This window comes from Conger conger, chromosome 4 (assembly GCF_963514075.1).
Source record: "Conger conger chromosome 4, fConCon1.1, whole genome shotgun sequence".
In the NCBI taxonomy this organism is placed as follows: domain Eukaryota; kingdom Metazoa; phylum Chordata; class Actinopteri; order Anguilliformes; family Congridae; genus Conger; species Conger conger.
In genome coordinates, this window is record NC_083763.1 from 71,841,556 (window position 1) to 71,868,423 (window position 26,868).

Sequence of the window (26,868 nt, forward strand, 5' to 3'; positions counted from 1 at the left end):
TTGTACAGCGCTATATAAATGCCTGCCATTTACCATAAATCCTGTTTGTTCACAGTATAATGCATAAATATTTAGTAAATGGTAATGATAGTTATCCTTCTCTGGCCACTGAGAGAGCACAGGCTACAGAGTACGAGGGACCAAAGAGGTGGGGACTGAGAGGAACAGGAAGTGATACTCACGCTAAAGGGAGCTGGAGTCTCTAACAGACACACACACCCATCAGGCACATATGGCTCTCACTCTGATACTCTTCCTCTCCATCCTCTTCCCCTCTGTGCTGCCAGGTAGGACTCGTTTCTCACACTGTATAATGAACTCTGGAGCATTGTAGCAGAGAGACTGTCTGTGCCATGAACTTGAATGAATGAGTAATACTGAAGTATGTAGTTTACATAATAAATAATTGGACTAAAGTGATTAGAATACACTCTGTGAGCACTTTATTAGGTAGACCTGTACGCCAGCTTGTTAATGCAACTATTTAATCAGCCAATCATGTGGCAGCAACTAAATGCAGCTGTTGTAGATGTTCAGCTGTTTTTCAAACAAAATGTCAGAATGAGGAAGAAAAGTGATTTTGACCGGAGAATGGTTGTTGGCGCCAGACAGGGTGGTTAGAATATCTCAGAAACTGCTTATCTCCTGGGTTTTTCACACACCACAGTGTCTAGAGTTTTCAGAAAAAAAAAGAAAAAAAAAAAGGGTTGAAGTGCATAAATTCTAAGTATGTAGCGATGGTCGATTTGAGTTCATTAGTTCTATTCTGATTATATGTACACTCAGTGAGCACTTTATTAGGTATTGATTGATGATTATTTTTTAGACTGAGTGGTCGTTCGCAGCTGTAGCCTATCCATTTAGAGGTTTGATGCGTTGTGTGTCCAGAGATGCTCTTCTGCGTATCACTGTTGTAATGTGCGCTTATTTACATCACTGTCACCTCCCTGTAAGTATTGACCAGTCAGGCCTTTCTCCTCAGACCTCTCTGATTAACAAGGCATTTCTTTCTGCAGAACTGCTGTTCACAGGATTTTTTTATTTTAATATCCTGTGAGCAGCAGTTCTGCTTTAACCCTTGTGTAGTCTTCACATTGTGTATACTCCCCTTGGCCTAAGGGTCAAAAATGCCTTCACTAAACCCATGAACCGTTAAAGCAGCTTAATTGACTTTTAATTAACTGAATTCTATTTTGCATGAAGAAAAAACCTGTCACTCATCACAAACTTTGTCATCAAATTTCAAGTTGAAAAAAGATCATAATGGGGTTTTTTGTCTGCTATTCAACATAGTGGTGAATCATTTTTGACCCTGAAGACAACACAAGCGTTAAGAGCTGAGAAGTACAAATACAAATGTCTAAACACAATTAAAGCGTGAACATGTCCCATAGCTTTGTGTGTGATGTTGAACCCAAGAAGCGGTTGCAATATGATTTTTTCACACTTCACATAGTGCATGATTAGAATGGCTCTGAGTTTTGCTAAAAAGAGAAGTTGATATTATTTTGTTCTGTAAGTGTGAATGTTTCCACAGAAATGGCTTCAGCCCAACATTAAAATGTCCCCACAGTACAATGTCCTTCACTGTGCTGAGCAGAGGGTATTAACCACAGGAAACAATGCTGTTTGTAGCTCTGCTAAAATAAAGAGAACTGAAATCGTGGACGAAATGCACATCTTTGTGTGCTCATTGGGACACAGTATTTTCTGGAGCTCCCCCTCACAAATTGTTGCTTTTAAGTCTCCACCTGTGATGGTACTGCCATCCAGAGAGCATGTTCTTCTCAAACATCATTGTTTTCATTGTATAATGCGTTTGTATCATTTTTAAAAGTCCATGATCTCAGGAAATAGAGAAACATTTTTAAATGAACTCCAGTGAAAGACTTTTATTCCTCTTATGTAAAAATAAAATTATATTGTATTGTAGTCTCCAGGAATGCCTTGGTTTTGACAATCAGACACTTTAATTTCATACAAAGACATCATAAAATGCATTGGTGTGTTAGACCATATTTTACCTCGATGCAGTGTGTTGGTTATGTCTTTTGTTATGGTGTATTAGAATGAATTAGAGTATTAGTGATTTTTCCCTCTGTATATTATTGTGGCGGCATTGGCTCAGGCGGTTAGAGCAAAGTGTCCCTGAGCAAGACAAACCCCCTTGGTACCTTGAATGGCAGCCAATCGCCGTTGGTGTGTGAGTGTGTGTATGAGTGGGTGAAAATGGGTGAATGAAGGTGCTATATAAATTCAGACATTTAGCATTTATTCAAACAGGAGAGAGAAGAAGGGAACAGATCAAAATGGTTGGGTGCAGAGGATTGAACCCTAAACACACAGGAGGGTTGACACTTAGCCTGAGAGTCAGCTGCCCTACAGACTGCATCACACTGTGCTCTGTAAAATACACCCACACTGATGATGTGTGTGTTTCTCTCTGCAGATGCTGACGGCATGTACACAGTGAGTAGAGTAGCTGTACAGAGAGGAAGATCTGTCACCATCCCATGTCCCTATGATAGAGAATATGAAAATCATGTGAAATACTGGTGTCATGGTTCAGACAGGAATAAGTGTGAAACTGTAGTACGCACTGACTCTCCAACAGTTAAAGGTGAAACATCAATCACTGATGACCCCACCCATCATGTCTTCACTGTTAACATGACAATGCTGACAACCTGGGACTCTGGATATTACTGGTGTGCTGTAGAGATCCAGCATGCTCCAGATAAGGGAGCACGTCTGCACCTGTCAGTCACTGCAGGTAAGATGGCTGCAGCACACTGCACTCAGTGAGACCTGCTTCCTCTTAATAAGGGCATCTTCACTATTCCAGTGTTATCCAATCGTACGCTGCACAGAACTTTCTACTGCAGACTGTTGCACTGTGGGTAAATGAGTGATCCTACCTCTTATGCTAGCAGTATTGAATTCTTCCAGAACATGTAAAAGTCCAGGCATGTCATTGCTTCACTGCAGAACTATTGGTGTATTTGGACTTCCACCAGGGTGGTGCTTTAATTGCATTATTTTGCAATTCCCAGTCTGTATCCAAGTCAGTACCAATATGACAGTTCTTTGCTTTGATCTGTTAGTGACATAGTTTGTTTGTGTATCAATGAATGTTGTATATTTTTGTGTTTATTCTGTGGTGTTCAGGGCCTCCTGGACTCTGGGTTGAGAAGCAAGAGGTGGCCGGTGTGGAAGGGGGCCATGTCAGTGTGCCATGTCACTATAATGAACCGAGCAGCATGAAGAAGTGGTGCAGCATAAAGGGCTCCTGTGTGGAAATGAATTTTGGTGAATCTATTTTATATGGAAGATCAGAGATGAAAAATGACCGCTCTAAAAAGGTCTTCACTGTGATGATGAGGGAGCTGAACATGGAGGACGCAGGCTGGTATTGGTGTGCTGCTGGAGAACTACAGATCCCTGTTCACCTCACAACAACCAATAAAAGGTTCGGTATTCATGATGGAAAGACAGTACAATATTAAAATCGGTTTCTTTTTAAATCAAGAAGTTTAGTATGAAAACAACAGCAATAACAATAGTAACATGTAAAGTGTAAAGTGTGTTTAGTTTTTTATTAAAGTAGGTACTTTTCCTAACAAATGTGTCTCAAAATCCCCCCTGTCTCAAAGTCAGTGAGGCTTCCTCCTGCAGCCGTGCTCACTAAAGTCCAGATAACCAGGCCTCTCCAGCACTTATCAGCAGCACATGGCCCAGTGCATGCTGGGATATGGTACATGCTGCATGTACTTGGTGTCCCACATGACCCCTAGTGCTTCCATTTCCTTTTTCTCCACTCCCTGTTTCTGGAGTCCAGCAGTTCTCTCTGTGCATGTTTGTGCTTGTCTGTGCTCTTCTGAACTGATGGAGAAGGCTGCAGTACTGAGAGAGACTCCTGTGTCATTTGGGCATTTCAAATGGGCAGAAAATTTCACACACCCTGTTGCTGCCGTTCAGTCCTTCAGATCTCACAATCATCCTGATGGCACTAGGGATGCTGTTGCTGGTGGCAGCTGTTGCCACGGTTACCTGGAAGCTGCGTAAGAGACACAGTGAGTATCCACATGAAGTACGCTGAGTGTGAAAGAATAGTGTGGGTGCTGTATGTAGGAGCAGTCAGCACAGCATTAGTGAAGTGCAGTACACTGAGCACAGGAGTTTCACAGGCAGTAGGGGTCTCATAGGGGGCTCTCAGCTCTGTCATGATCACACTCTCTTATCACAGTTCATCCTGTGTCTCCTTACAGAGGGAGTCCAGACTCACACAGGAGCAAGAGAGGACCGGAGCAATGAGCTGACGGTACGGCCGTTTTACACTCTGCACTCTGCAGAGAAGGCTGAGTGTCAGTGAGTGTGGTCAATGTCAGTGAGTGTCAATGTCAGTCAGTTTCAGTCAGTGTCAGTGAGTGTCAATGTCAGTCAGTGTGAGTGAGTGTCAGTCAATCTCAGTCATTGTCACTCTGTCAGTCAATGTCAGTCAAAGTCAATCAAACATCAATGAAAATATTGCCCAATCCACAAAACACAGAATTGCAAAATGAACTGTGGGGGTGTAGCCGTGTAGAAGGAATTACTGCTTCAGTAAAGTATGATAGTTCTTTATTCATGTGTAAGAAATTAATATACAGAATGCTGCACTTACCATACTAAACTACATTCAGAAAAATCTTAAATTGAATACTTTCAGCCACACTCAGTGTCTGGCTGTTATGAGTTCAACATTGTGTCTCTCCCCTGGCAGACTGCAGACTCTGAAGATGAAGTGACGTACAGCACAGTGTTCACCAACACACAGTCATCACCACACACAATAAGTCCACATCTGTCACAGGTTGGGTAGTGGCTGGATTTCACACACATTTATAAAGTGCATTTGCAGAAAATCACAATCTGTTGTCCGTTCTCTTATTCATACAGATCATAAGAGATCCTTTGTTTTGAACTTGAATTTGAATTGACTGAAGTGAAATCGAACTGCTGTAACTCCCCTCACCGTGGTGAGTAACAGAAACATGTTTCCCTTTACTGTCCCAGACATCTGAAAACCATGCAGATGAGGTCCTGTACAGCTCAGTCATCCCGCATCGACAGGTGAGATTGTTCATCATATCTCAGAGTCAGTTACACAGCCAGCAGATATCAGACACAGAGGGTCAACTGTAGTGTGCTTAGCTGGAGTTTAAACCTCCACTGCATTAAACTGGAACCGCTATTGTAAATGGGGTGGCCTGTAGCGTAGTGGTTAAGGTAAAGGAATGGGAAACACAAGGTTGGTGGCTCTAATCCCAGTGTAGCCACACTAAGATCCGCACAGCTGTTGGGCCCTTGAACAAGGCCCTTAACCCTGCATTGCTCCAGGGGAAGATTGTCTCCTGCTTAGTCTAATCAACTGTATGTCACCCTGGATAAGAGAGTCTGCCAAATGCCAATAATGTAATGTAATCCGTGAATAAAGGATGAGCTGTTTTAATTCATTTCTGTGGTCAAGGGTTCTCATAGGTTTAAACACCAGCTAATCACACTGCGGTTGGCCCAGAGAGTGCTTAAACGTGGAAACGATACCTCTCAGTATTATTATTATTTTAATTAGTTCCTGAAGTATTTTTTGTTACTGAAGTATTGTGTGTGCTTGCCCTGGCGATCATGTGATTTACAGCTCAGTTGCCAGGCAGAAAACAAAGGTATGGTTTCCTGAATTTACAGCTGATTTTTCGGAAGTTTCTTCGGCTGATTATTTATTGCAGCACCAATATCTAAGTGTTAAGAGTCTTTTTAAAATAGTCTTAATACCTATGATGCCATTTCTAGACCATAGTTGATATTAAATAAGAATTGAGTGCTAATATGATTGAGACGGGTGCGTGGGGGGTTGGACCCAAAATGCACGACTCAGACAACAAAGATGTGATAAAGTCCCATCAGGGCTTTATTAAGGGAATGTCCAATGAGCGTAGTTGAAAAACAAGCAAAGTTCATACAGGTATAATCCAGCAAAAACCAAAGTACAGTACCGAGGGAGAAGGCAGTCTCAAAATTGGTACACCGTGCAAAAAGTCCATAACCAGGAAAGCTGTCAGCGGGAGACCAAAGTCCGCTCCGCGGGGCAAAAGTACAAAGACAGCAGGCAAGAGTTTGTGGTAAATTAGTAAATGACATGCACAAGAAACGTAAGGTAAACATGAACACAGGGTTAGAATGTTAGTATTACCCAATCCTGATCTAACCTTAGTAGATTAGTAAGTAAACACGGTAGATAACTAACTTAAATTATTATTCAAATGGAGTCAGATATAACAACCTTTGGTTGATGTCTTATTTATAATTTAGACTTGATTGCGACAGGAATCCGGTACTGAGATGTACTCACTGAACAGTCCTCTGCTGGTCCGCTGCATGTCACATCGCACGTTACGTGAATGTCTTACGAGCTGGCCAGATATCTGCAGTCATTTGAGAGGTCGCAGGAATAGCTACTTTTGGGTATAGCTGATTGCAGCTCAGGGACCCAAGAAGACCAACATTAGCTACGACTGTTCTTGATATGAATGAACTACCACACAGAGGCAAGTGATTTACTGTCAGAGGTCTACGGGTGCAATAAACCGTGATACATTAAGCATAAATTTACATCCTCCTTAGACCGCATTCCCTGTGTAACATTGACTGTCAGTAAGGGACAAATCGAGTATAACAATTTATTTTACCTGGCAGGATACTTACTTAATCACATTCAATAAAAAATTAAATATAAATAAAACCAAATCACAGTCTTAAAAGTTATACCTGGTAACAAAGGCTATATATGAGGGTCCGGCTTCAGACACTCTGTGCATAGAAGCTATACACTCGGTGTGCATGGAGGTCTGGCTACAGACCCGCTCAGATTGTAGGCCTTTGATCTCCATCAAAAAAGTCAATTTGGAATTAGAAACATTACTCTCCAGGTGGTGGGTGCTGGTCAAGAGATGGAGACATGTGGCTCCATGGGGGCAGATTTCCACAGTTCTCCCTCGGTTCCTGTATAGTGACCAAGTCCTAGGTATACTTCTGTGGAAATTAGACCATTGCACCATTTGCACTGAAACAAGCAAAATAGTGGTGCAGTGGGTAGCACTGCCGCCTCACAGCAAGGAGGTCCTGGGTTTGATATCCCCGTCAGCTGGGGCCTCTCTGTGTGGAGTTTGTATTTTCTCCCCGTGTCTTCATTGGTTTCCTCCGGGTACTCCAGTTTCCTCCCACAGTCCAAAGACATGCAGGTTAGGCTGATTGGAGAGTCTAAATTGGCCATAGGTATAAGTGTGTGAGTGAATGGTGTGTGTGCCCTGCGATGGACTGGTGACCTGTCCCGGGTGTATTCCTGCCTTTCACCCAATGCATGCTGGGATAGGCTCCAGCCCCCTGCTAGCCTGTTCAGGATAAGTGGGTTAGGATAATGAATGAATGAATGAATGAATGAATATACCCAAAACCTGCTTTGTCATGAAACATCCCACGCTTAATTCATTCCAGTGACTGAACCCTGAGAGGACTGAGACAGAGTGATTGACAGGAGAACAGATGGTCTTCCCTTGTCAGCCCTTCCTGCCCTAACAAGGTGCAGAGAAGGGACTATGGCCCACTGGAATAGAATTGTGTGTTGTTGCGGAAGGTCGTAATTTTGGCACCACCAGCAGAGGAACGCCACTTCACCCGCTCACTGACAGTGTGCAACAGTGTATTAAAGGGTATTCCAGCTTTAGTCCGCCTGACAGTAATAAGGAACAGAAACTACTGTCTTACCGCATCTTTACTTCTCTGCCCCAAGATTTCTCTCTTTCTCTTTTATTTCAATGATCACATGCAGAGTGGCTCCGGTAAAGGGTTCAGAACTACTATTTTAGTTTGCTAAAAAATAATCACTGCTGTTTTTAAACTGTGCAGTTTAGTTCCTGAAGCTTCAGTGAAACAGGAAGTTCTTGCACAGCAAACTCCATCTCAAAACCCTCCTCTTATTCCGCTGATACTTTAATTTCACACAGACCAGGAGTCCTATACTGCCAATATTTATTACATTTAAACAGTGTGGGCTTTCTAAAAGAATCACACAGTATAGAAATAGGTGATCTGACTGATTAAATGCCATTGGGTGTTAATTTGGTAGTAATTAGCAGCCTGTTGGGGATTATGGATTAAGTGAATTATGGGCAAAATAATTTGCAATCTTGCTCTTCAGCCAAATATCAACACCCAAAATGCTATGGGGTACATATCTTAAAGCCCTGTGCTGCGACCTGCGGAACTTGCATTTCACTTCCTCATATATTAGCAAACATTCCTAATCCTGTTGTTTATTGCACCTTTTGTTGGTTGCGCTGAAGCATGTTCGTATTAGACCCAATTATCTTGATATCTTTGCGTGAATGTTCCCTGTCCGTTCAATAGGGGGCAGCAACGTGACGAAAGAGTACCGTCCCAACAGGAATTCTCGCTTCAAGCACAAGGGAAGACGCCCGGAATTTATACTACAGTTCAATGGTGCTGAACATGAAGAACAGGAGGATCAAATACAGTCCCTACCCCTTTACAAATGTTTGACTCTGCTGCTGTAGGTCGAAACATACACTTTCAGTTTCCTTACGTGATTGCGTACTGCTGTCCTCTGCATTGGATTGGAAATGTTCAGATCTTTACATGAAAATAAAAAAAATGATGCACTTGACTGGCTCAAAAATAAAAACACAGATGTAATGTATTAATGTCTTTTTGTATATTATAACTCTAGACGCATTGAAAGGGCAACACGCAGTGGATATCAATATTTACAACACGCTCAGTGGTGATCTATTTTTACAACACGCAGTGGATATCTATACTTAAAATACGCTCAGTGGTTGATATCGAATTCAGTCAATCAGAGATTTCCTGACTGTAAAGCTGCCTGCTCCACAGGGAAGCGTAAAAATATGTGATATTCACCCATATGTTTGATTTCGGTCAAACTGACCTATTTTAAACTTCTACTAAAGGAGTAATGACACTTTTGAGAGGACCTTGTATTTTTCACACAAAGCAAAGGCAAATGATAACAATTAACCATATTGTTTGAAATTAAGATGAAGATAATATAGAGCATTATTGTATAAATTATATTTCTGAATTGCTTTAAAATCCCAGTAATTGACTGGGCATGTTTTTACCCATGCTAAAAGTTTCACAGGTGCTAATAAGCAAACAGAACAGGATCATTTTCTATGGTTAGTACCCTCTGTTCACAATACATTTTCCTCCTGTGTTTGGAGCCATTCTGTGCAGGTTGTAGATGCAGGCGTCCCCACCTTACAAACATTCGAAATGCAGCGATTGCACCAAGAGAATCGCCATGGTCAAAAGCTTATTTTCCACCGTTGGCTCTCAGCTCATAACAGTATCCAGCTATGTCCCTACAAACCAGCTAACCACGTGCAAAATCGTGGACATTTAAAATATTATTTTCTTTTACCACCAAAAAATCGTATATTATCAGAGCAACAGTTAAACTTATCGTAGAAATATACAATGTCATAGACTAGTAACATAATACTCTTTAGCTAACTACCTCCAAAACTAAGACCATTTCACATCCAGAGAATTACTTTTTTCTGTCCTTGAAAATGATCGTTGGGAAAAGACGTTAGGGCTGGGACGATTCTGATGCCCGTGTGACGACATCAGAGAGACACGACATCTATAAAAAGGGGAAAACACAATTTCATCACATAATTTAGGAGGATTTAGTGAGTGAGTGCTTTAGTATGTATCCTGGTACATTTCTGCAGCTTTTCTCTGCCATTACCTTGGCACGCTGAATAATAATTTAAAAATAAAATAAATAAATAAATAACTACGTAATTGCAAAATACAATACGTTTTGATAGAGGAATTAAGTCTTACAACCATCCCAAGTCATTACAGCTATTTTGTCATGTGGCTTTGAAGCTAGCATGAAATTGAGACATCACATTTGACTGGAGAAATTGCTTATTGCTGCCATTGCTAAACATGAAATTTGAATTTGTTGTCTTTTATCCCTCAATTTTCTTTCTTTCTTTCTTTAAACACCCAACAGTGTGCAACAGTGTATTAAAGGGTATTCCAGCTTTAGTCCGCCTGATAGTAATAAGGAACAGAAACTACTGTCTTACCGCATCTTTACTTCTCTGCCCCAAGATTTCTCTCTTTCTCTTTTATTTCAATGATCACATGCAGAGTGACTCCGGTAAAGGGTTCAGAACTACTATTTTAATTTGCTAAAAATAATCACTGCTGTTTTGTTTTTTTAAACTGTGCAGTTTAGTAAAATAAATAAATAACTACGTAATTGCAAAATACAATACGTTTTGATAGAGGAATTAAGTCTTACAACCATCCCAAGTCATTACAGCTATTTTGTCATGTGGGTTTGAAGCTAGCATGAAATTGAGACATCACATTTGACTGGAGAAATTGCTTATTGCTGCCATTGCTAAACATGAAATTTGAATTTGTTGTCTTTTATCCCTCAAATTTCTTTCTTTCTTAAAACACCCAATATTTCACCCAGTAATGAAATGTCCCCTGTAAGCTCAAAGAGGAATATGTGGTGAAATTGATGGTGTTACAACTTATCCAGGGTGACAACCATCCCCAGACTCCCACACTGTACATTGCATGACTCACCGGCATTATTTTGGTTGCGTAAAGTCCTGTGTCTTCTATTCTCTCTTGATTGCATCACTCCTGACCCAAAAAAACAGAAGGCAGAAAAACATTGCTCAATAAAACCAATGGCATGGGGTCACAAAAACCATGTGATTCAAGTAATAATCCACAGTTACTCTATCTCCTCTCTACCCTGACACAAATGCATTTTGTTGTATTTCCTTAGTGTTTCTTATTACCATGGGTCACAGTCGTGGAAATATACCCTTTTAGTCCACAAAAACTTTAGAAATAAAATTTAGATTCGCGGTGGGCACGAGGATGATTCACAGAAAATTAAGGTAAGATCTGAAATGGAAACTGGACCACATTTCCGTTTGAAGGGCTTCAACAGAAGTGTGCAACTTGTGGTGAAGGCATTGACCCTGCCCTCTGATACAGTTCCTAGAAGCTGTGCTGCTAGAAGCTCATCGAGTATCAAGAAGCTGCCAGACCTGGGTCAAATATGTAATTGGTCTGATTCAAATACATTACTGAGCTTATCTGGTGTATTGGAACCAAGGAGTTACTCTCAAAAAGTGTCTTGGTTGGCACAAGGCATCGAAAAGTATTTGAAACCAAAACAATTATGTATTTGACCCAAGACTGGAAGAGAATACATTTCATAACAATAAAACAAGTGTTGATACCTACTGATCATTTTTGCTATTGCAATAATATAATTACAGGTATAGCTGTGTAAAGATGTGTGTAAAGGACAGCTGTACAATATTTACATGTGTTTACCAGTTTAAGAGTTATTAACTCTTAAACTCTTGCCTGATGATAACACTGATGAATAATAGAACGATTACATGACTCACTGCGGTTTTGCCAGATCTTCCAAAAGGCGACGGCGGTGCATATTAGGAACACCAAAACAAGCCCGGTGTGACGTAGCACCCACAGAGTCCCTAGGGTCACAGAGGAAGAACCCTTAGAAGGGACTAGGCTCAAGAGAGGGAGCCCATCTTCCTGTGGCTGCTCAGGGTAGGGAGGCAGACCAGCTGACATGAATGTGAGAGATATTCACCATCCTATTGATGGGGAAATGTTTCACAAATTCATCAGCCACTATCTGAAAACGTGACATTTTATCATTTAAATCATCCGTTGGGTGTTACTGTGTTTATATTTTGTCTACATTACAGAAATAAATGATCTACATTACAAAACTCCGAAACAATTGACCCACTGTGAGCTTCAATGTGTCACTCAAACTAATATTTTGTAAAAACCCTGGGATTACATGAACACAATTCAGCTCTCTTTTCACATACATAAAATATATAACAGTTGAGTTATGTAAAATAATATTGACCGAATGCATTTCATTGCAGGTTCATTTTAAATTCCTTACGGGTGGTGACTGTGGTTGTCGTGAGGTGAACAGGGACCTGTAGTTCTCCAGCAGCACACCAATACCAGCCTGTGTCCTCCATGTTCAGCTCCCTCACCGTCACAGTGAAGACCTTTTTAGAGCGGTCATCTTTCATCTCTGATCTTCCATATTTAATAGATTCACCAGAATTCACTTCCACACAGGAGCCCTCTATCCTGCACCACTTCTTCATGCTGCTCGGTTCATTATAGTGACACGGCACACTGACATGGCCCCCTTCCACACCGGCCACCTCCTGCTGCTCAACCCAGAGTCCAGGAATGTCTGAACACCACAGAATAAACACAAAAATATACAACATTCATTGATACACAAACTGTGCAAGTCACTTGCAGATCAAAGCAAAGAACTGTCATATTGATACTGACTTGGATACAGACTGGGAATTGCAAAATAATGCAATTAAAGCACCACCCTGGTGGAGGTCCAAATACACCAATAGTTCTGCAGTGAAGCAATGACATGCCTGGACTTTTACATGTTCTGGAAGAATTCAATACTGCGAGCATAAGAGGTAGGATCACTTATTTACCCACAATGCAGCAGTCTGCAGTAGAAAGTTCTGTGCAGCGCAAGATTGGACAACACTGGAATAGTGAAGATACCGTTATTAAGAGGAAGCAGGTCTCACTGAGTGCCGTGTGTGCTGCAGCCATCTTACCTGCAGTGACTGACAGGTGCAGATATGCTCTCTTATCTCCAGCGCGCTGGATCTCTACAGCACACCAGTAATATCCAGAGTCCATCATCTGAAGCTTTCTCATGGTAACAGTGAAGACATGATGGGTGGGGTCATCAGTGATTGATGTTTCACCTTTAACTGTTGGAGAGTCAGTGCGCACTACAGTCGCACAACTATTCTTGTCTGACCTACGGCACCAGTATTTCACGTGATAGTAATATTCTCTATCATAGGGACATGGGATGGTGACAGATCTTCCTCTCTGCACAGCTACTTTACTCATTGTGTACACACCGTCAGCATCTGCAGAGAGAGACACACACATCATCAGTGTGGGTGTATTTTACAGAGCACAGTGTGGTGCAGTCTGTAGGGCAGCTGACTCTCAGGCTAAGTGTGAACCCTCCTGTGTGTTTGGGGGTTCAATCTTCTGCACCCAACCATTTTGATCTGTTCCCTTCTTCTCTCTCCTGTTTGAATAAAGGCTAAATGTCTGAATTTATATAGCACCTTCATTCACCCATTTTCACGCACTCACCCACTCATACACACACTCACACACCAACGGCGATTGGCTGCCATTCAAGATACCAAGGGGGTTTGTCTTGCTCAGGGACACTTTGCTCTAACCGCCTGAGCCAATGCCGCCACAATAATATACACAGGGAAAAATCACTAATACTCTAATTCATTCTAATACACCATAACAAAAGACATAACCAACACAATGCATCGAGGTAAAATATGGTCTAAAACACCAATGCATCTTATGATGTCTTTGTATGAAATTAAAGTGTTTGATTGTCAGAACCAAGGCATTCCTGGAGACTACAATACAATATAATTTCATTTTTACATAAGAGGAATAAAAGTCTTTCACTGGAGTTCATTAAAAAATGTTTCTCTATTTCCTGAGATCATGGACTTTTAAAAATGATACGAACGCATTATACAATGAAAACAATGATGTTTGAGAAGAACATGCTCTCTGGATGGCAGTACCATCACAGGTGGAGACTTAAAAGCAACAATTTGTGAGGGGGAGCTCCAGAAAATACTGTGTACCAATGAGCACACAAAGATGTGCATTTCATCCACTCTTTCAGTTCTCTTTATTTTAGCAGAGCTACAAACAGCATTATTTCCTGTGGTTAATACCCTCTGCTCAGCACAGTGAAGGACATTGTACTGTGGGGACATTTTAATGTGGGGTTGAAGCAATGTCTGTGGAAGCATTCACATTTACAGCACAAAATAATATCAACTTCTCTTTTTAGTAAAACTCAGAGCCATTCTAATCATGCACTATGTGAAGTGTGAAAAAGACATATTGCAACTCCTTCTGCTTCTTGGGTTCAACATCACACACAAAGCTATGGGACATTTTCACGCTTTAATTGTGTTTAGACATTTGTATTTGTACTTGTCAGCTCTTAACACTTGTGTTGTCAAAAATGACTCACCACTATGTTTAATAGCAGACAAAAAACCCCATTATGATCTTTTTTCGACTTGAAATTTGATGACAAAGTTTGTGATGAATGACAGGTTTTTTCTTCATGCAAAATAGAATTCAGTTCATTAAAGATCAATTAAGCTGCTTTAACGGTTCAAGGGTTTTGTGAAGGCATTTTTGACCCTTAGGCCAAGGGGAGTATACACAATGTGAAGACTACACAAGGGTTAAAGCAGAACTGCTGCTCACAGGCTATAAAAATATATATAGCAGTTCTGCAGAAAGAAATGCCTTGTTAATCAGAGAGGTCTGAGGAGAAAGGCCTGACTGGTCAATACTGACAGGGAGGTGACAGTGACGTAAATAACGCACATTACAACAGTGATACGCAGAAGAGCATCTCTGGACACACAACGCATCAAACCTCTAAGTGGATAGGCTATGGCCGCAGACGACCACTCCGTCAAAAAAATAATCATCAATCAATACCTAATAAAGTGCTCACTGAGTGTATATATAATCAGAATAGAACTAATGAACTCAAATCGACCATCGCTACATACCTAGAATTTATGCACTTCAACCCTTTTTTTTTTCTCTGAAAACTCTAGACACTTGTGGTGCGTGAAAAACCCAGGAGATAAGCAGTTTCTGAGATATTCTAACCACCCTGTCTGGCGCCAACAACCAATCTCCGGTCAAAATCACTTTTCTTCACATTTAGTTCTATTCTTGCCCTGCGATGGACTGGCGACCTGTCCAGGGTGTATTCCTGCCTTTCGCCCAATGTATGCTGGGATAGGCTCCAGCCCCCTGCGACCCTGTTCGGGATAAGCGGGTTCAGATAATGGATGGATGGATGGATGGGATTGATGGATGAATAGTTCTATTCTGATTATATATACACAGTGAGCACTTTATTAGGTATTTATTCCACTAATTATTTTACTTAAAGGTCTTCTGCTGCTGCCACAGGATATTTTTTGTTTTTACACCATTCTCTGAAAAGAGATACTCGAAAAACAGCTGAACCTCGACAAAAGAGGCATCTAGTTGCTGCCACATGATTGGCTGATTTAATATTTGCATTAACAAGCTGGTGTACAGGCCTACCTAATAAAGTGCTAATCTAATCACATTAGACCTATTATGTATTATGCAAACTACAAGCTTCAGTTTAACTCATTAATTCAAGTTTAAGGCACAGACAGCCTCTCTGCTACAATGCTCCAGAGTTCAGTATACAGTGTGAGAAACGAGTCCTACCTGGCAGCACAGTGAGGAAGAGGATGGAGAGGAAGAGTATCAGAGTGAGAGCCATATGTGCCTGATGGGTGTGTGTGTCTGTTAGAGACTCCAGCTCCCTTTAGCGAGAGTCTCACTTCCTGTTCCTCTCAGTCCCCACCTCTTTGGTCCCTCGTACTCTGTAGTCTGTGCTCTCTCAGTGGCCAGAGCAGGGTAACTATCATTATAATTTAATATTTATGTATTCCAGAGGTGGGCAATCCATTTCTGGATTTCATACCAACTTCTGCCCTGGGGTTCTGCTGCAGTACATGTTTTGATGACTGGTCTTGTGTCCCCCGTTTTACTGTGATCTAATCTTTGAGAAAACCAGTGTTGGTGCATTCAGCAAATTAGTTAATTTAGCAAGGGTAATTGGTGGAAACAAAAACCTGCAAACACCCCGGCCCACCAGGACCAGAATTGCCCACCCCTCTATTATACTGTAAACTGAAATGATTAATACAGTTACAACATTAAATTGTTATTAAGTGACAATATTATTGTTATTTTTAATTATATATATTTCAAAGTCTACAGGTAATTTGTAATTGTAATTATCATTTGTTAGCGCTCCTGGGAAATTGTGTTTGGAATGCTTTGGGGTTTTTTAAATCGCCGAGGAAAAATGTGATCGTGCTAATCTGTCCAGCAGAGGGCGATAGTTCCTTTTCAAGTTCGGAAAATGATGTCTTTTTTTGTCCAGTAAGAAAAAGCAGAGTCAAATATTTGTAACGGGGTGACTGGCGGTATTTGATGCTCTGGAATAGGAATCCTCAGGTTCCACACGTTGCTGAACATCCAGGCCTCTTCCTTTGTGCTTGTGGACAAAATTCCTGTTGGTACGTAACTCTTTCGTCACGTTGCTGCCCCCTACTGAACAGACAGGGAACATGCACGCAAAGGTATCAAGATAATTGGGGTTCCAATACGAGCATGCTTGAGCACAACTAGAAAAGGTTAAACGAAAAACAGGAATAGGAATGTTTGTCAATATAAGAGGGATTAAAAAATAAATGCAAGTTCCAAAAGTCTTAGCACAAGGCTTTAATATGTATCCCATAACATTTTGGGTGTTGATGTTTCATCATCAGTGAAACAAATTTAGAAAATAAATCAACAGTAAATCCAGCAAAACGTACCTGTGTTTTCTGCCCGGCAACTGAGCTGTAAATCACATCACCGGCTCTATCTGCTGCAGAACGGTGAGACAAGTGTGTGGTCTGTACAGAACAGGACATGCACACACAATATTTTAGTAACTCAAAAAATAACATTACAGAGAGTTACGCAAACATTTCCCATTACATATTGTCTGGGTGAACTGCAGTGCGATTAGCTGGAGGTTAATCCTCAATACCACAAAAATGCATTAAAACTCAAACAGCTAACCATTAACAGATTAGGATAGCAGTTCCTGAGTTCTGTGAAGGTTTAGATTGCAGCTACACACTGCAATTGACCATGTGTACTGTGTATCTAAAGTAAAGAAGCAAATCGAGGTTAAACAACTCCTGATCATACATATACAGTATGTTCACCTTTATCAGTGTTCCATTTTAAATTATGATATCAACTGGCTGTGTAGCTGACTCTGAGATATGATGAACAATCTCACCTGTAGATTTTTCAGGACGACTGAGCTGTACAGGACCTCATCTGCAGGGTTTTCAGACGGCTGGGACAGTAAAGGGGAACATGTTTCTGTTACTGAGCACGGTTAGGGGGTCGGCTCAATTTTATTCAGTCAGTTCAGTCAATTCAAGTTCATAATGTGAAAAATGCCCCATTGAGGATTATTCCATGAATCGATACATAAACCATTTAATCAAAAAAAAAATTTAATGAATTAATTTAATGTAATTTCATTGCCTGACTGAACAGGAAGTGGAATTTACCACAACCCTGTCCGTGCTACCAGAGCAGAGGAGAGCACACTAAATACACTCACAAGTAAACATTCTGGACCATTTTCCCTCAAAATGAATGCTTGTTTTCAAAGCCGCTTGAGAGCGGGATAATATTTCAGCATTATACTATAAACTGAAATGATTAATACAGTTACATCATTAAATTGTTATTAAGTGACAATATTATTGTTATTTTTAATTATATATATTTCAAAGTTTACAGGTAATTTGTAATTGTAATTATCATTTGTTGGCGCTACTGGGAAATTGTGTTTGGAATGCTTTGGGGTTTTTTAAATCGCCGAGGAAAAATGTGATCGTTCTAATCTCATCTCCACTATCATAGCCCAATGCTGCTCAGTGACTTCCTGTTTTGAGTTTACATTATGTCACATGACAATCATTTACAGACGCTCTTTTCCAGAGTGGTGAACAGTGGAGAATATCAGTTACTCTCAGGAATACAGAGGCACAAAGGCGCAATTATCATCTCTTATTATCAAGTGTAATATTTGCCAATCAACCTACTTGTATTGTAACAAAATAAAGTATGATTTCTAAGAAATACAGGATCTCTAAGAGGATGGGATGAGACTGAATATTAACAATACGATTCTCTGCAAAGGCACTTTATAAATGTGTGAGAAATCCCGGAGTGCTGCTGCTGGACTGAGTGTGGCTGAAAGTATTCAACTCAAGATTTTTCTGAATGTAGTTTAGTTTGGTAAATGCAGTGTTTCTGTATATTCATTTCTTACACATGAATAAAGTACTATCACACTTTACTGTAGCAGTCATTTCTTCTACATGACCACACCCCCACAATCACTGTATGTCCTTCTCCATTCTGCAGTTCTGTGTTTTGCGGATCAGCTCAAATTTTGATTGACGTTTCATTGATATTGACTGATACTGACTGAAATTGACTGACACTGACTGATATTGACTGACACTCATTGACACTCACTGTCACTGACTGACATTGACTGATACTGACTGACACTGACTGACATTGACCACACTCACTGACACTCACTGACATTGACCTTCAGCCTTCTCGGCAGAGTGCAGAGTGTAAAACGGCCGTACCGTCAGCTCGTTGCTCCGGTCCTCTCTTGCTCCTGTGTGAGGCTGGATGTGTAATGTGGATACTCACTGTGTCTTTACACAGCTTCCAGGTAACTGTGGCAACAGCTGCCACCAGCAACAGCATCCCTTGTGCCATCAGGATGATTGTGAGATCTGAAAGACTGAACAGCAGCAACAGGGTGTGTGAAATTTTCTTCCCATTTGAAATGCCCAAAGGACACATGAGTCTCTCTCAGTACTGCAGCCTTCTCCATCAGTTCAGAAGAGCACAGACAAACACAAACATGCACAGAGGGAACTGCTGGACTCCAGAAACAGGGAGTGGAGAAAAAGGAAATGGAAGCACTAGGGGTCATGTGGGACACCAAGTACATGCAGCGTGTACCATATCCCAGCATGCACTGGGCCATGTGCTGCTGATAAGTGCTGGAGAGGCCTGGTTATCTGGACTTTAGTGAGCACGTCTGCAGGAGGAGGCCTCACTGACTTTGAGATGGGAGGATTTTGAGACGGCCTATCGTGTAGTGGTTAAGGAAAATGAGTCGGACATGCAAGGTCGGTGGTTCTAATCCCGGTGTAGCCACAATAAGATCCGCACAGCCGTTGGGCCCTTGAGCAAGGCCCTTAACCCTGCATTGCTCCAGGGGAGGATTGTCTCCTGCTTAGTCTAATCAATGGTATGTCGCTCTGGATAAGAGCGTCTGCCAAATGCCAATAATGTAATGTAATGTAATGAGACACATTTGTCTGGAAAAGTACCAACTTAAATAAAAACCAAGATAGACTTTTCTTTGTTACTAATGTAATGACTTTGTTTATATCCTGAACTTCTTGATTTAAAAAGAAACTGACTTGAAGATTTTACTGGCTCTTCCATCATAAATACCACACCTTTTATCGTAATTGGTTGCTGGAACAGGTGAGAGAGGTGTTGAGACTGTTGAATGCGTTGAGGTTGAAGGCTTGGAGGATGTTGCTGCTGTGGTTGCTGTGGTAACCAGAAGAGACGTGCTTAGTGCTGCAGATGCTGAAAATTGGTTGCAATGAAGAGACAGTGGAGGAAAAAATAAAGTTAAATAATAAAGTTAATACATTTTAATGAATATTTTATGGTGTTATTTATAGTGTCATTGCATTTGCATGTGTGTGTGCATGTGAATGTGTGCATGAGTGTTGTGACATAAGAACAAGAACAAGAACAGGTAAGAACAGAACTCAGCACTGGTGTGCACCCTACAGTCTGTGAGAGAGCACTAGCTAGCACCAGAGGGTGGAAATACATTTCACAACATTTAGAACATTCTGTTTCTCTCAATCCTCACTGACAGAAAGTAACAGAAAAGATCATTGAAAATTTGAGGATAAAATGCATTCTTATACAGGCTTGTTTTGAGTTCCTTACGTGTGGTGACTGTGGTCATTGTAGTTTTCTGAGTGACAGTGAGGCGAACAGGGATCTGTTCTCCAGCAGCACACCAATACCAGCCTGTGTCCTCCATGTTCAGCTCCCTCACCGTCACAGTGAAGACCTTTTTAGAGCGGTCATCTTTCATCTCTGATCTTCCAGATTCACCAGAATTCACTTCCACACAGGAGCCCTTTATCCTGCACCACTTCTTCATGCTTCTTGATTTACTATAGTGACATGGCACACTGACATGGCCACCTTCCACACCGGCCACCTCCTGCTGCTCAACCCAGAGTCCAGGAGTGTCTGAACACCATAGAATACAGACCAAAATATTTAGAATTGCATCGCTTAAGCCTCTGAAACCACAATAAACTAAAGTTAATTATTTCCATACTCCCATGGATACAGACTGGGAATGGGGTTGCAAAAAGTGCAATTAATGTTGGCACCACACTCTTATTCTATATGAATAGTCAAAATCAATGGGTTTCCAGAGTAACCAAGATATTTTTAACTCACATGCCAGCACTTAAAAAAAAATATTTTTTCCAAAACTCAGTGATAACTGCTTACCCGCAGTGACCGTCAGGTACAGACATGTTCCCTTATCTCCAGCGCCCTGGATCTCTACAGCACACCAGTAATATCCAGAGTCCATCATCTTAAGCTTTCTCATGGTAACAGTGAAAACATGATGGGTGGGGTCATCAGTGATTGATGTTTCACCCTTAACTGTTGGAGAGTCAGTGCGTACTACAGATTCACAAGTAATCCAGTTTGATCCGTAACACCAGTATTTCATGTGATAGTCATATTCTCTATCATAGAGACATGGGATGGTGACAGATCTTCCACTCTGTACAGCTACTTCAATCACTGTGTACACACCGTCAGCATCTGCAGAGAGAAACACACACATCATCAGTGTGGGTGTATTTTACAGAGCACAGTGTGGTGCAGTCTGTAGGGCAGCTGACTCTCAAGTGTGAACCCTCCTGTGTGTTAGGGGGTTCAAGCCTATGCACCCAACCATCTCCATCTGTTTCCCTCTTCTCTCTCCTGTTTGAATAAATGCTAAATGTCTGCATTCACCTTTATCCAAAGTGCTGTAACATTGATGCATCTCATTCACCCATTCATACACATGCTCCCACACACACCAATGGCGATTGGCTGCCATGCAAGGCACCAAACAGCTGGTCAGGAGCATTTAGGGGGTTTGTCTTGCTCAGGGACACTTTGATACACTGCCAGACGACTGCTCTTACCACCTGAGCCAATGTCGCCACAAGAAAGTACACAGGGGAACATCACTAATACTCTAATTCATTCTAATGCACCATGAAAAAAGGTATAACCAACACACTGCATCTAGGTAAAATATGGTGTACCACACCAATGCATTAAAATAAAGGCATGATTGGACTTTAATGCTGATTGGATTTTATGATGCTCTTGTGTGAAATTGAATTGTTTGATTGTGAAAACCAAGGCATTCCTTGACAATTCAATACAATATAATAGTTTTTTTTTACATAAAGGGAACAAAAATCTTTCACTGGAGTTCATTTTGAAATGTTTATTGGATACCTCCTTAAAAGAAACAATGTGTGAGCGGTTAACTCCACAAAATATTCTTTCCACTCTTTCAGTTGTCTTTATTTTAGCAGAGCTACAAACAGCATTGTTTCCTGTGGTTAATACCCTCTGCTCACCACAGTGACGGACATTGTACTGTGGGTACATTTTAATGTGGGGTTGAAGCCATTTCGGTGAAAGCATTCACACTTACAGAACAAGATCATATCTACTTCTATTTTTAAGTAAAACTCAGAGCTATAACTTAATGTATTGTCCTCCCTTGTCCAATTGCAAAATGCACAAACATAAATAAACATTTTTTATCTGTTAAACACAAAAGGTGAGAAATAAAGGCGTATGAAGTGCAAGGGTTCATATAAATGTTCAAGAAAAAAAGAAAAGAAACTGATTAATGACACACATGCAAAGCATCTTTTTTAACTAGGCTAATCTTTTTTTAAAGTGCATGAATTCAAAGTATGTAAACATGGTCAATTTGCGTTTATTAGTTCTATTCTTGCCCTGTGATGGACGGGCGACATGTCCATTTTTACATTTACATTTTACATTTTAGTCATATGGCAGATGCTTTTAATCCAAAGCGACGTACAAGTGCATAGGTTCTTCCACAAGTTAAAGCATCACATCCATAACTAGTGAAATACACATGAAGTGCTGTTCTAAACAAAAAACTGTCATCGTAAGTGCAATTTTTTTTTTTTTTTTGGGGGGGGTTAGACAAGAGGGATATCAGAAAGTGGAGGGGGCTGTCTGCTGTCTGCTGTCCTGACAGTGGTAGGCAAGTCATTCCACCACTGAGGAACCAGAACGGAAAACAGGCGTGAGCGTGCAGCTCGACCGCCAGGTGCTCGTAGTGAGGGTGTATTCCTGCCTTTCGCCCAATGTATGCTGGGATAGGCTCCAGCCCCCCTTCGATCCTGTTCAGGATAAGATAATGGATGGACGGATGGATGGATAGCTCTATTCTGATTATATATACACTCAGTGAGCACTTTATTTGGTATTCCTAATTCCACTTATTATTTTACTTATAGGTCTTTTGCTGTAGCCTAGCCTATCATTAACGAGGCGTTTCTGTCTGCAGAACTGCTGCTCACAGGATATTTTTTTGTTTTTTGCACCATACTCTGAAAACTCTCGACACTGTTGTGCATGAAAAACCCAGGAGATACTCGAACCACTCTGTCTGGCACCAACATTTCATTCTGACATTTTGTTTGAAAAACAGCTGAACCTCGACAACAGATGCATCTAAGTTGCTGCCACATGAGATTGGCTAATTTAATATTTGCATTAACAAGCTGGTGTACAGGTCTACCTAATAAAGTGCTCACTGAGTGTATTCTAATCACATTATTCCTGTTACGTATAATGTAAACTAAATGCTTCAGTATTACTCATTAATTCAATTTTAAGGCACAGACAATCTCTCTGCTACAATGCTCCAGAGTTCAGTATACAGTGTGAGAAACGAGTCCTACCTGGCAGAACAGTGAGGAAGAGGAAGGAGAGGAAGAGTATCAGAGTGAGAGCCATATGTGCCTGATGGGTGTGCGTGTCTGTTAGAGACTCCAGCTCCCTTTAGCGTGAGTCTCACTTCCTGTTCATCTCAGTCCCCACCTCTTTGGTCCCTCGTTCTCTGTAGTCTGTGCTCTCTCAGTGGCCAGAGCAGGATAACTATTATTATCATTTAATATTTATGTATTCCAGAGGTGGGCAAAGAGCGCCATATCCATTTCTGGATTTCATACCAACTTCTGGCCTTAATTACATAATTAGCCTTGGACAACATTTGACATTTTAGCTGCAGTACATTTCTTGATGACTGGTCTTGTGTCCCCCATTTTACTGTCATCAAATCTTTGACAGAACCATTGTTAGTGCATTCAGCCAATTAGTTTATTTAGCCAGGGTAATTGGTGAAAACAAAAACCTGCATACACCCTGGCCCTCAAGGACCGGAATTGCCCACCCCTCTATTATACTGTAAACTAAAAGGATTAATACAGTTACATCATTAAATTGTTATTAAGTGACAATATTATTGTTATTTTTAATTAAATGTATTTCATATAATTAATACGTAATTTGTAATTGTAATTATCATTTGTTAGCGCTCCTGGGAAATTGTGTTTGGAATGCTTTGGTGTAGGCAGCACGGATGGTGCCGTGGGTAGCACTGCCACCTCACAGCAAGGAGGTCCTGGGTTCGAATCTCCGTCGGCCAGGGCCTCTCTGTGCGGAGTTTGCATGTTCTCCCCGTGTCTGCGTGGGTTTCCTCCCACAGTCCAAAGACATGCATGTTAGGCTGATTGGAGAGTCTAAATTGCCCGTAGGTATGAGTGTGTGAGTAAGTGGTGTGTGTGCCCTGTGATGGACTGGCGACCCGTCCAGGGTGTATTCCTGCCTTTCGCCCAATGTATGCTGGGATAGGCTCCAGCCCCCCTGCGACCCTGTTCAGGATAAGCGGGTTCAGATAATGGATGGATGGATGGATGCTTTGGTGTTTTTTTAATCACCGAGGAAAAATGTGATCGTTCTAATCTGTCCAGCAGAGGGCGATAGTTCCTTTTCAAGTTAGCAAAATTATGGTGTCTTTTTTTGTCCAGTAAGAAAAAGCAGAGTCAAATATTTGTAACGGGGTGACTGGCTGTGTTTGATGCTCTGAAATAGGAATCCTCAGGTTCCACACGTTGCTGAACATCCAGGCCTCTTCCTTTCGGCTTGTGGACAAAATTCCTGTTGGTACATAACTCTTCCGTCACGTTGCTGCCCCCTACTGAACAGACAGGGAACATTCACGGAAAAGTATCAAGATCAGTGGGGCTCTAATACGAGCACGCTTGAGCACAACTAAAAAAGGTGCAATAAAAACAGGAATAGGAATGTTTGTCAATATATGAGGGACTAAAAATAAATGCAATTATGTATCCCATAACATTTTGGTGTTGATATGTCATGATCATCCATCCATCCATCCATTATCTGAACCCACTTATCCTGAACAGGGTCGCAGGGGGGCTGGAGCCTATCCCAGCATACATTGGGCGAAAGGCAGGAATACACCCTGAACAGGTCGCCAGTCTATCTCAGGGCACACACACCATTCACTCACACACTCATACCTACGGGCAATTTAGACTCTCCAATCGGCCTAACCTGCATGTCTTTGGACTGTGGGAGGAAACCGGAGTACCCGGAGGAAACCCACGCAGACACGGGGAGAACATGCAAACTCCGCACAGAGAGGCCCCGGCCGACGGGGATTCGAACCCAGGACCTCCTTGCTGTGAGGCGGCAGTGCTACCCACTGCACCATCCGTGCCGCCTTATGTCATGATCAGTGAAACTTACTTCTAAAATGAATCAACTGAAAATCCAGCAAAACATACCTGTGTTTTCTGCCCGGTAACTGAGCTGTAAATCACATCACCGGCTCTCTCTGCTGCAGAACGGTGAGACGAGTGTGTGGTCTGCACAGAACAGGACATGCACAGATTAGGATAGCAGTTCCTGAGTTCTGTGAAAGTTTAGACTGCAGCTACACACTGCAATTGACCATGTGTACTGTGTGTCTAAAGTAAAGAAGCAAATCGAGGTTGACTCTGAAATATGAAGAACAATCTCACCTTTCAGGACGACTGAGCTGTACAGGATTTCATCTGCAGGGTTTTCAGACGGCTGGGACAGTAAAGGGGAACATCCTTCTGTCCTGTACAGCTTGGTCGTCCTGAAAAATCTACAGGTGAGATTGTTGATCCTATTTCAGAGTGAGCTGCACAGCCAACAGATATCAGTATTTAAAGTGGCACACATTGGGAAAGGTGAACATGTACAGTATGTATGAGCAACAGTTGTTTAACCTGGATTTGCTTCTTTACTTAAAAAAACTGCAGTGTGCTAAGCTGCATTTCTGTGGTCTTGAGGATTTAAACCACAGGTTTAAACACCAGCTAATCACACTGCGGTTGGCCCAGAGAATGCTTAAAGGGAAATGTTTGCGTGTCTCTCAGTATTAGTATTATTATTTATTTTTAAATTTATTTTTTGAGTTTCTGAAATATTGTGTGTGCATGTCCAGTTCTGTACAGACCACACACTCGTCTAACCGTTCTGCAGCAGATAGAGCCGTCATGTGCTAACATCTACAGCTCAGTTGCCGGGCAGAAAACAGTGCTCATATTGCCATTGTGGTAATATGCAAGTTACAGTACAATGAAACAGGTACAGTAATAAGCAGGGGCGGTTCTTGGATTTTTTTACTGGGGTGGCCAAGGGTTGTCTGGGGGTGAGAACCTTATCTCCTGGCTTCATGCACAACAAACATTTTTGGGGGTTATTTATGTTTTTCTTTTATTGTTTCACATGTGAAAAAACTATGACAAAACAATATGCATTACTAGTCTACTAAGACAGAAATATAGGCTATAGGCTACTGATACACTAATGTACAGGATGACATTAACAATGACAAATAAATAGGCTTTTGTCATCAAGACCCTTCTCAGAGCTCACTAACAAAAGTTAAGGCTATTCAGTTGATAAATGCTCTAAGCAAACAAACAAAAATGCATAATGCAAACCCTGGGTATTTTCCTCTGAATTAACACAAAGGGCACAATTTTGAGGCTCTTTCTTTGGTGCGCTGTGTGCAAAAACAGGGAGTGTGGCACAAATGTGGCATGGAATAAGGAATAGAATGCTCTGGGACTCATTCTATTCCATATTCCATTCCACACTGCCTGAGGACTGAAGAGCCTCAGAATTGCACCAGTTATGACTAAACTGAATTACACAGCATATCATATATACATGATGTAAGACAATTATATGTTTATGGATCAAGAATAAAAACAAATATCTTCACCATATTTAAGGCCATTAAAGTCATGGACTGTGTTGTGCAGAACAAACTACAAGGTGGAGAGCAATCCCTGCCATGGTACACCAACATAATGCCATTTTACAGGCATGTTTCAATTAGAGAAGAATAACATGAAGTGGCTGGATAAGTAACACATGCATCAGAGCTGGTGAGAATGTGATTTTGAACAAAGCAAGAGTGTGTATTATCATCTTTTAGACATTTATTACAATAAATAATGCTCTGAACTCAAACTATTATATTAAACAAACACAAGTAATTTATTTCTTGTTGCGATTAACGGTCGTTAGCTAGCTAACTAGGTAGCTAGTCACTAGTCTTCAATTTAGCCAGCAACCCTGACAAGAGCAAAATAAAGCTTAAAGGTTTAAAAATGTCACTTAGAAGTAAATTCACCATACAAGCTGTCCTGTTTTTTGCAGCACATTTTC

General features: G+C 41.2%; 2 protein-coding genes across 2 annotated transcripts; one reads left to right on the plus strand and one right to left on the minus strand.

The window, feature by feature from the left end:
* Positions 1 to 214: 214 nt before the first annotated feature.
* Positions 215 to 8,676, plus strand: LOC133126889 (polymeric immunoglobulin receptor-like). The gene is made up of 8 exons (XM_061239352.1): positions 215 to 287; positions 2,450 to 2,773; positions 3,169 to 3,469; positions 3,979 to 4,073; positions 4,269 to 4,321; positions 4,763 to 4,852; positions 5,056 to 5,112; positions 8,443 to 8,676. The coding sequence occupies exons 1-8, from the start codon at positions 233 to 235 to the stop codon at positions 8,455 to 8,457; spliced, it is 990 nt and encodes a 329-aa protein (XP_061095336.1). The 5' UTR covers positions 215 to 232; the 3' UTR covers positions 8,458 to 8,676.
* Positions 8,677 to 9,038: 362 nt separating this feature from the next.
* LOC133126713 (polymeric immunoglobulin receptor-like) lies at positions 9,039 to 25,687 on the minus strand. The gene is made up of 12 exons (XM_061239050.1): positions 25,662 to 25,687; positions 25,182 to 25,282; positions 20,524 to 20,682; positions 19,942 to 20,253; positions 18,607 to 18,692; positions 17,159 to 17,218; positions 15,523 to 15,580; positions 12,780 to 13,103; positions 12,077 to 12,382; positions 11,541 to 11,630; positions 10,696 to 10,755; positions 9,039 to 9,724 (listed from the first exon to the last, which is right to left on the minus strand). The coding sequence occupies exons 1-12, from the start codon at positions 25,685 to 25,687 to the stop codon at positions 9,708 to 9,710; spliced, it is 1,599 nt and encodes a 532-aa protein (XP_061095034.1). The 3' UTR covers positions 9,039 to 9,707.
* Between the last annotated feature and the right edge of the window lie 1,181 nt (positions 25,688 to 26,868).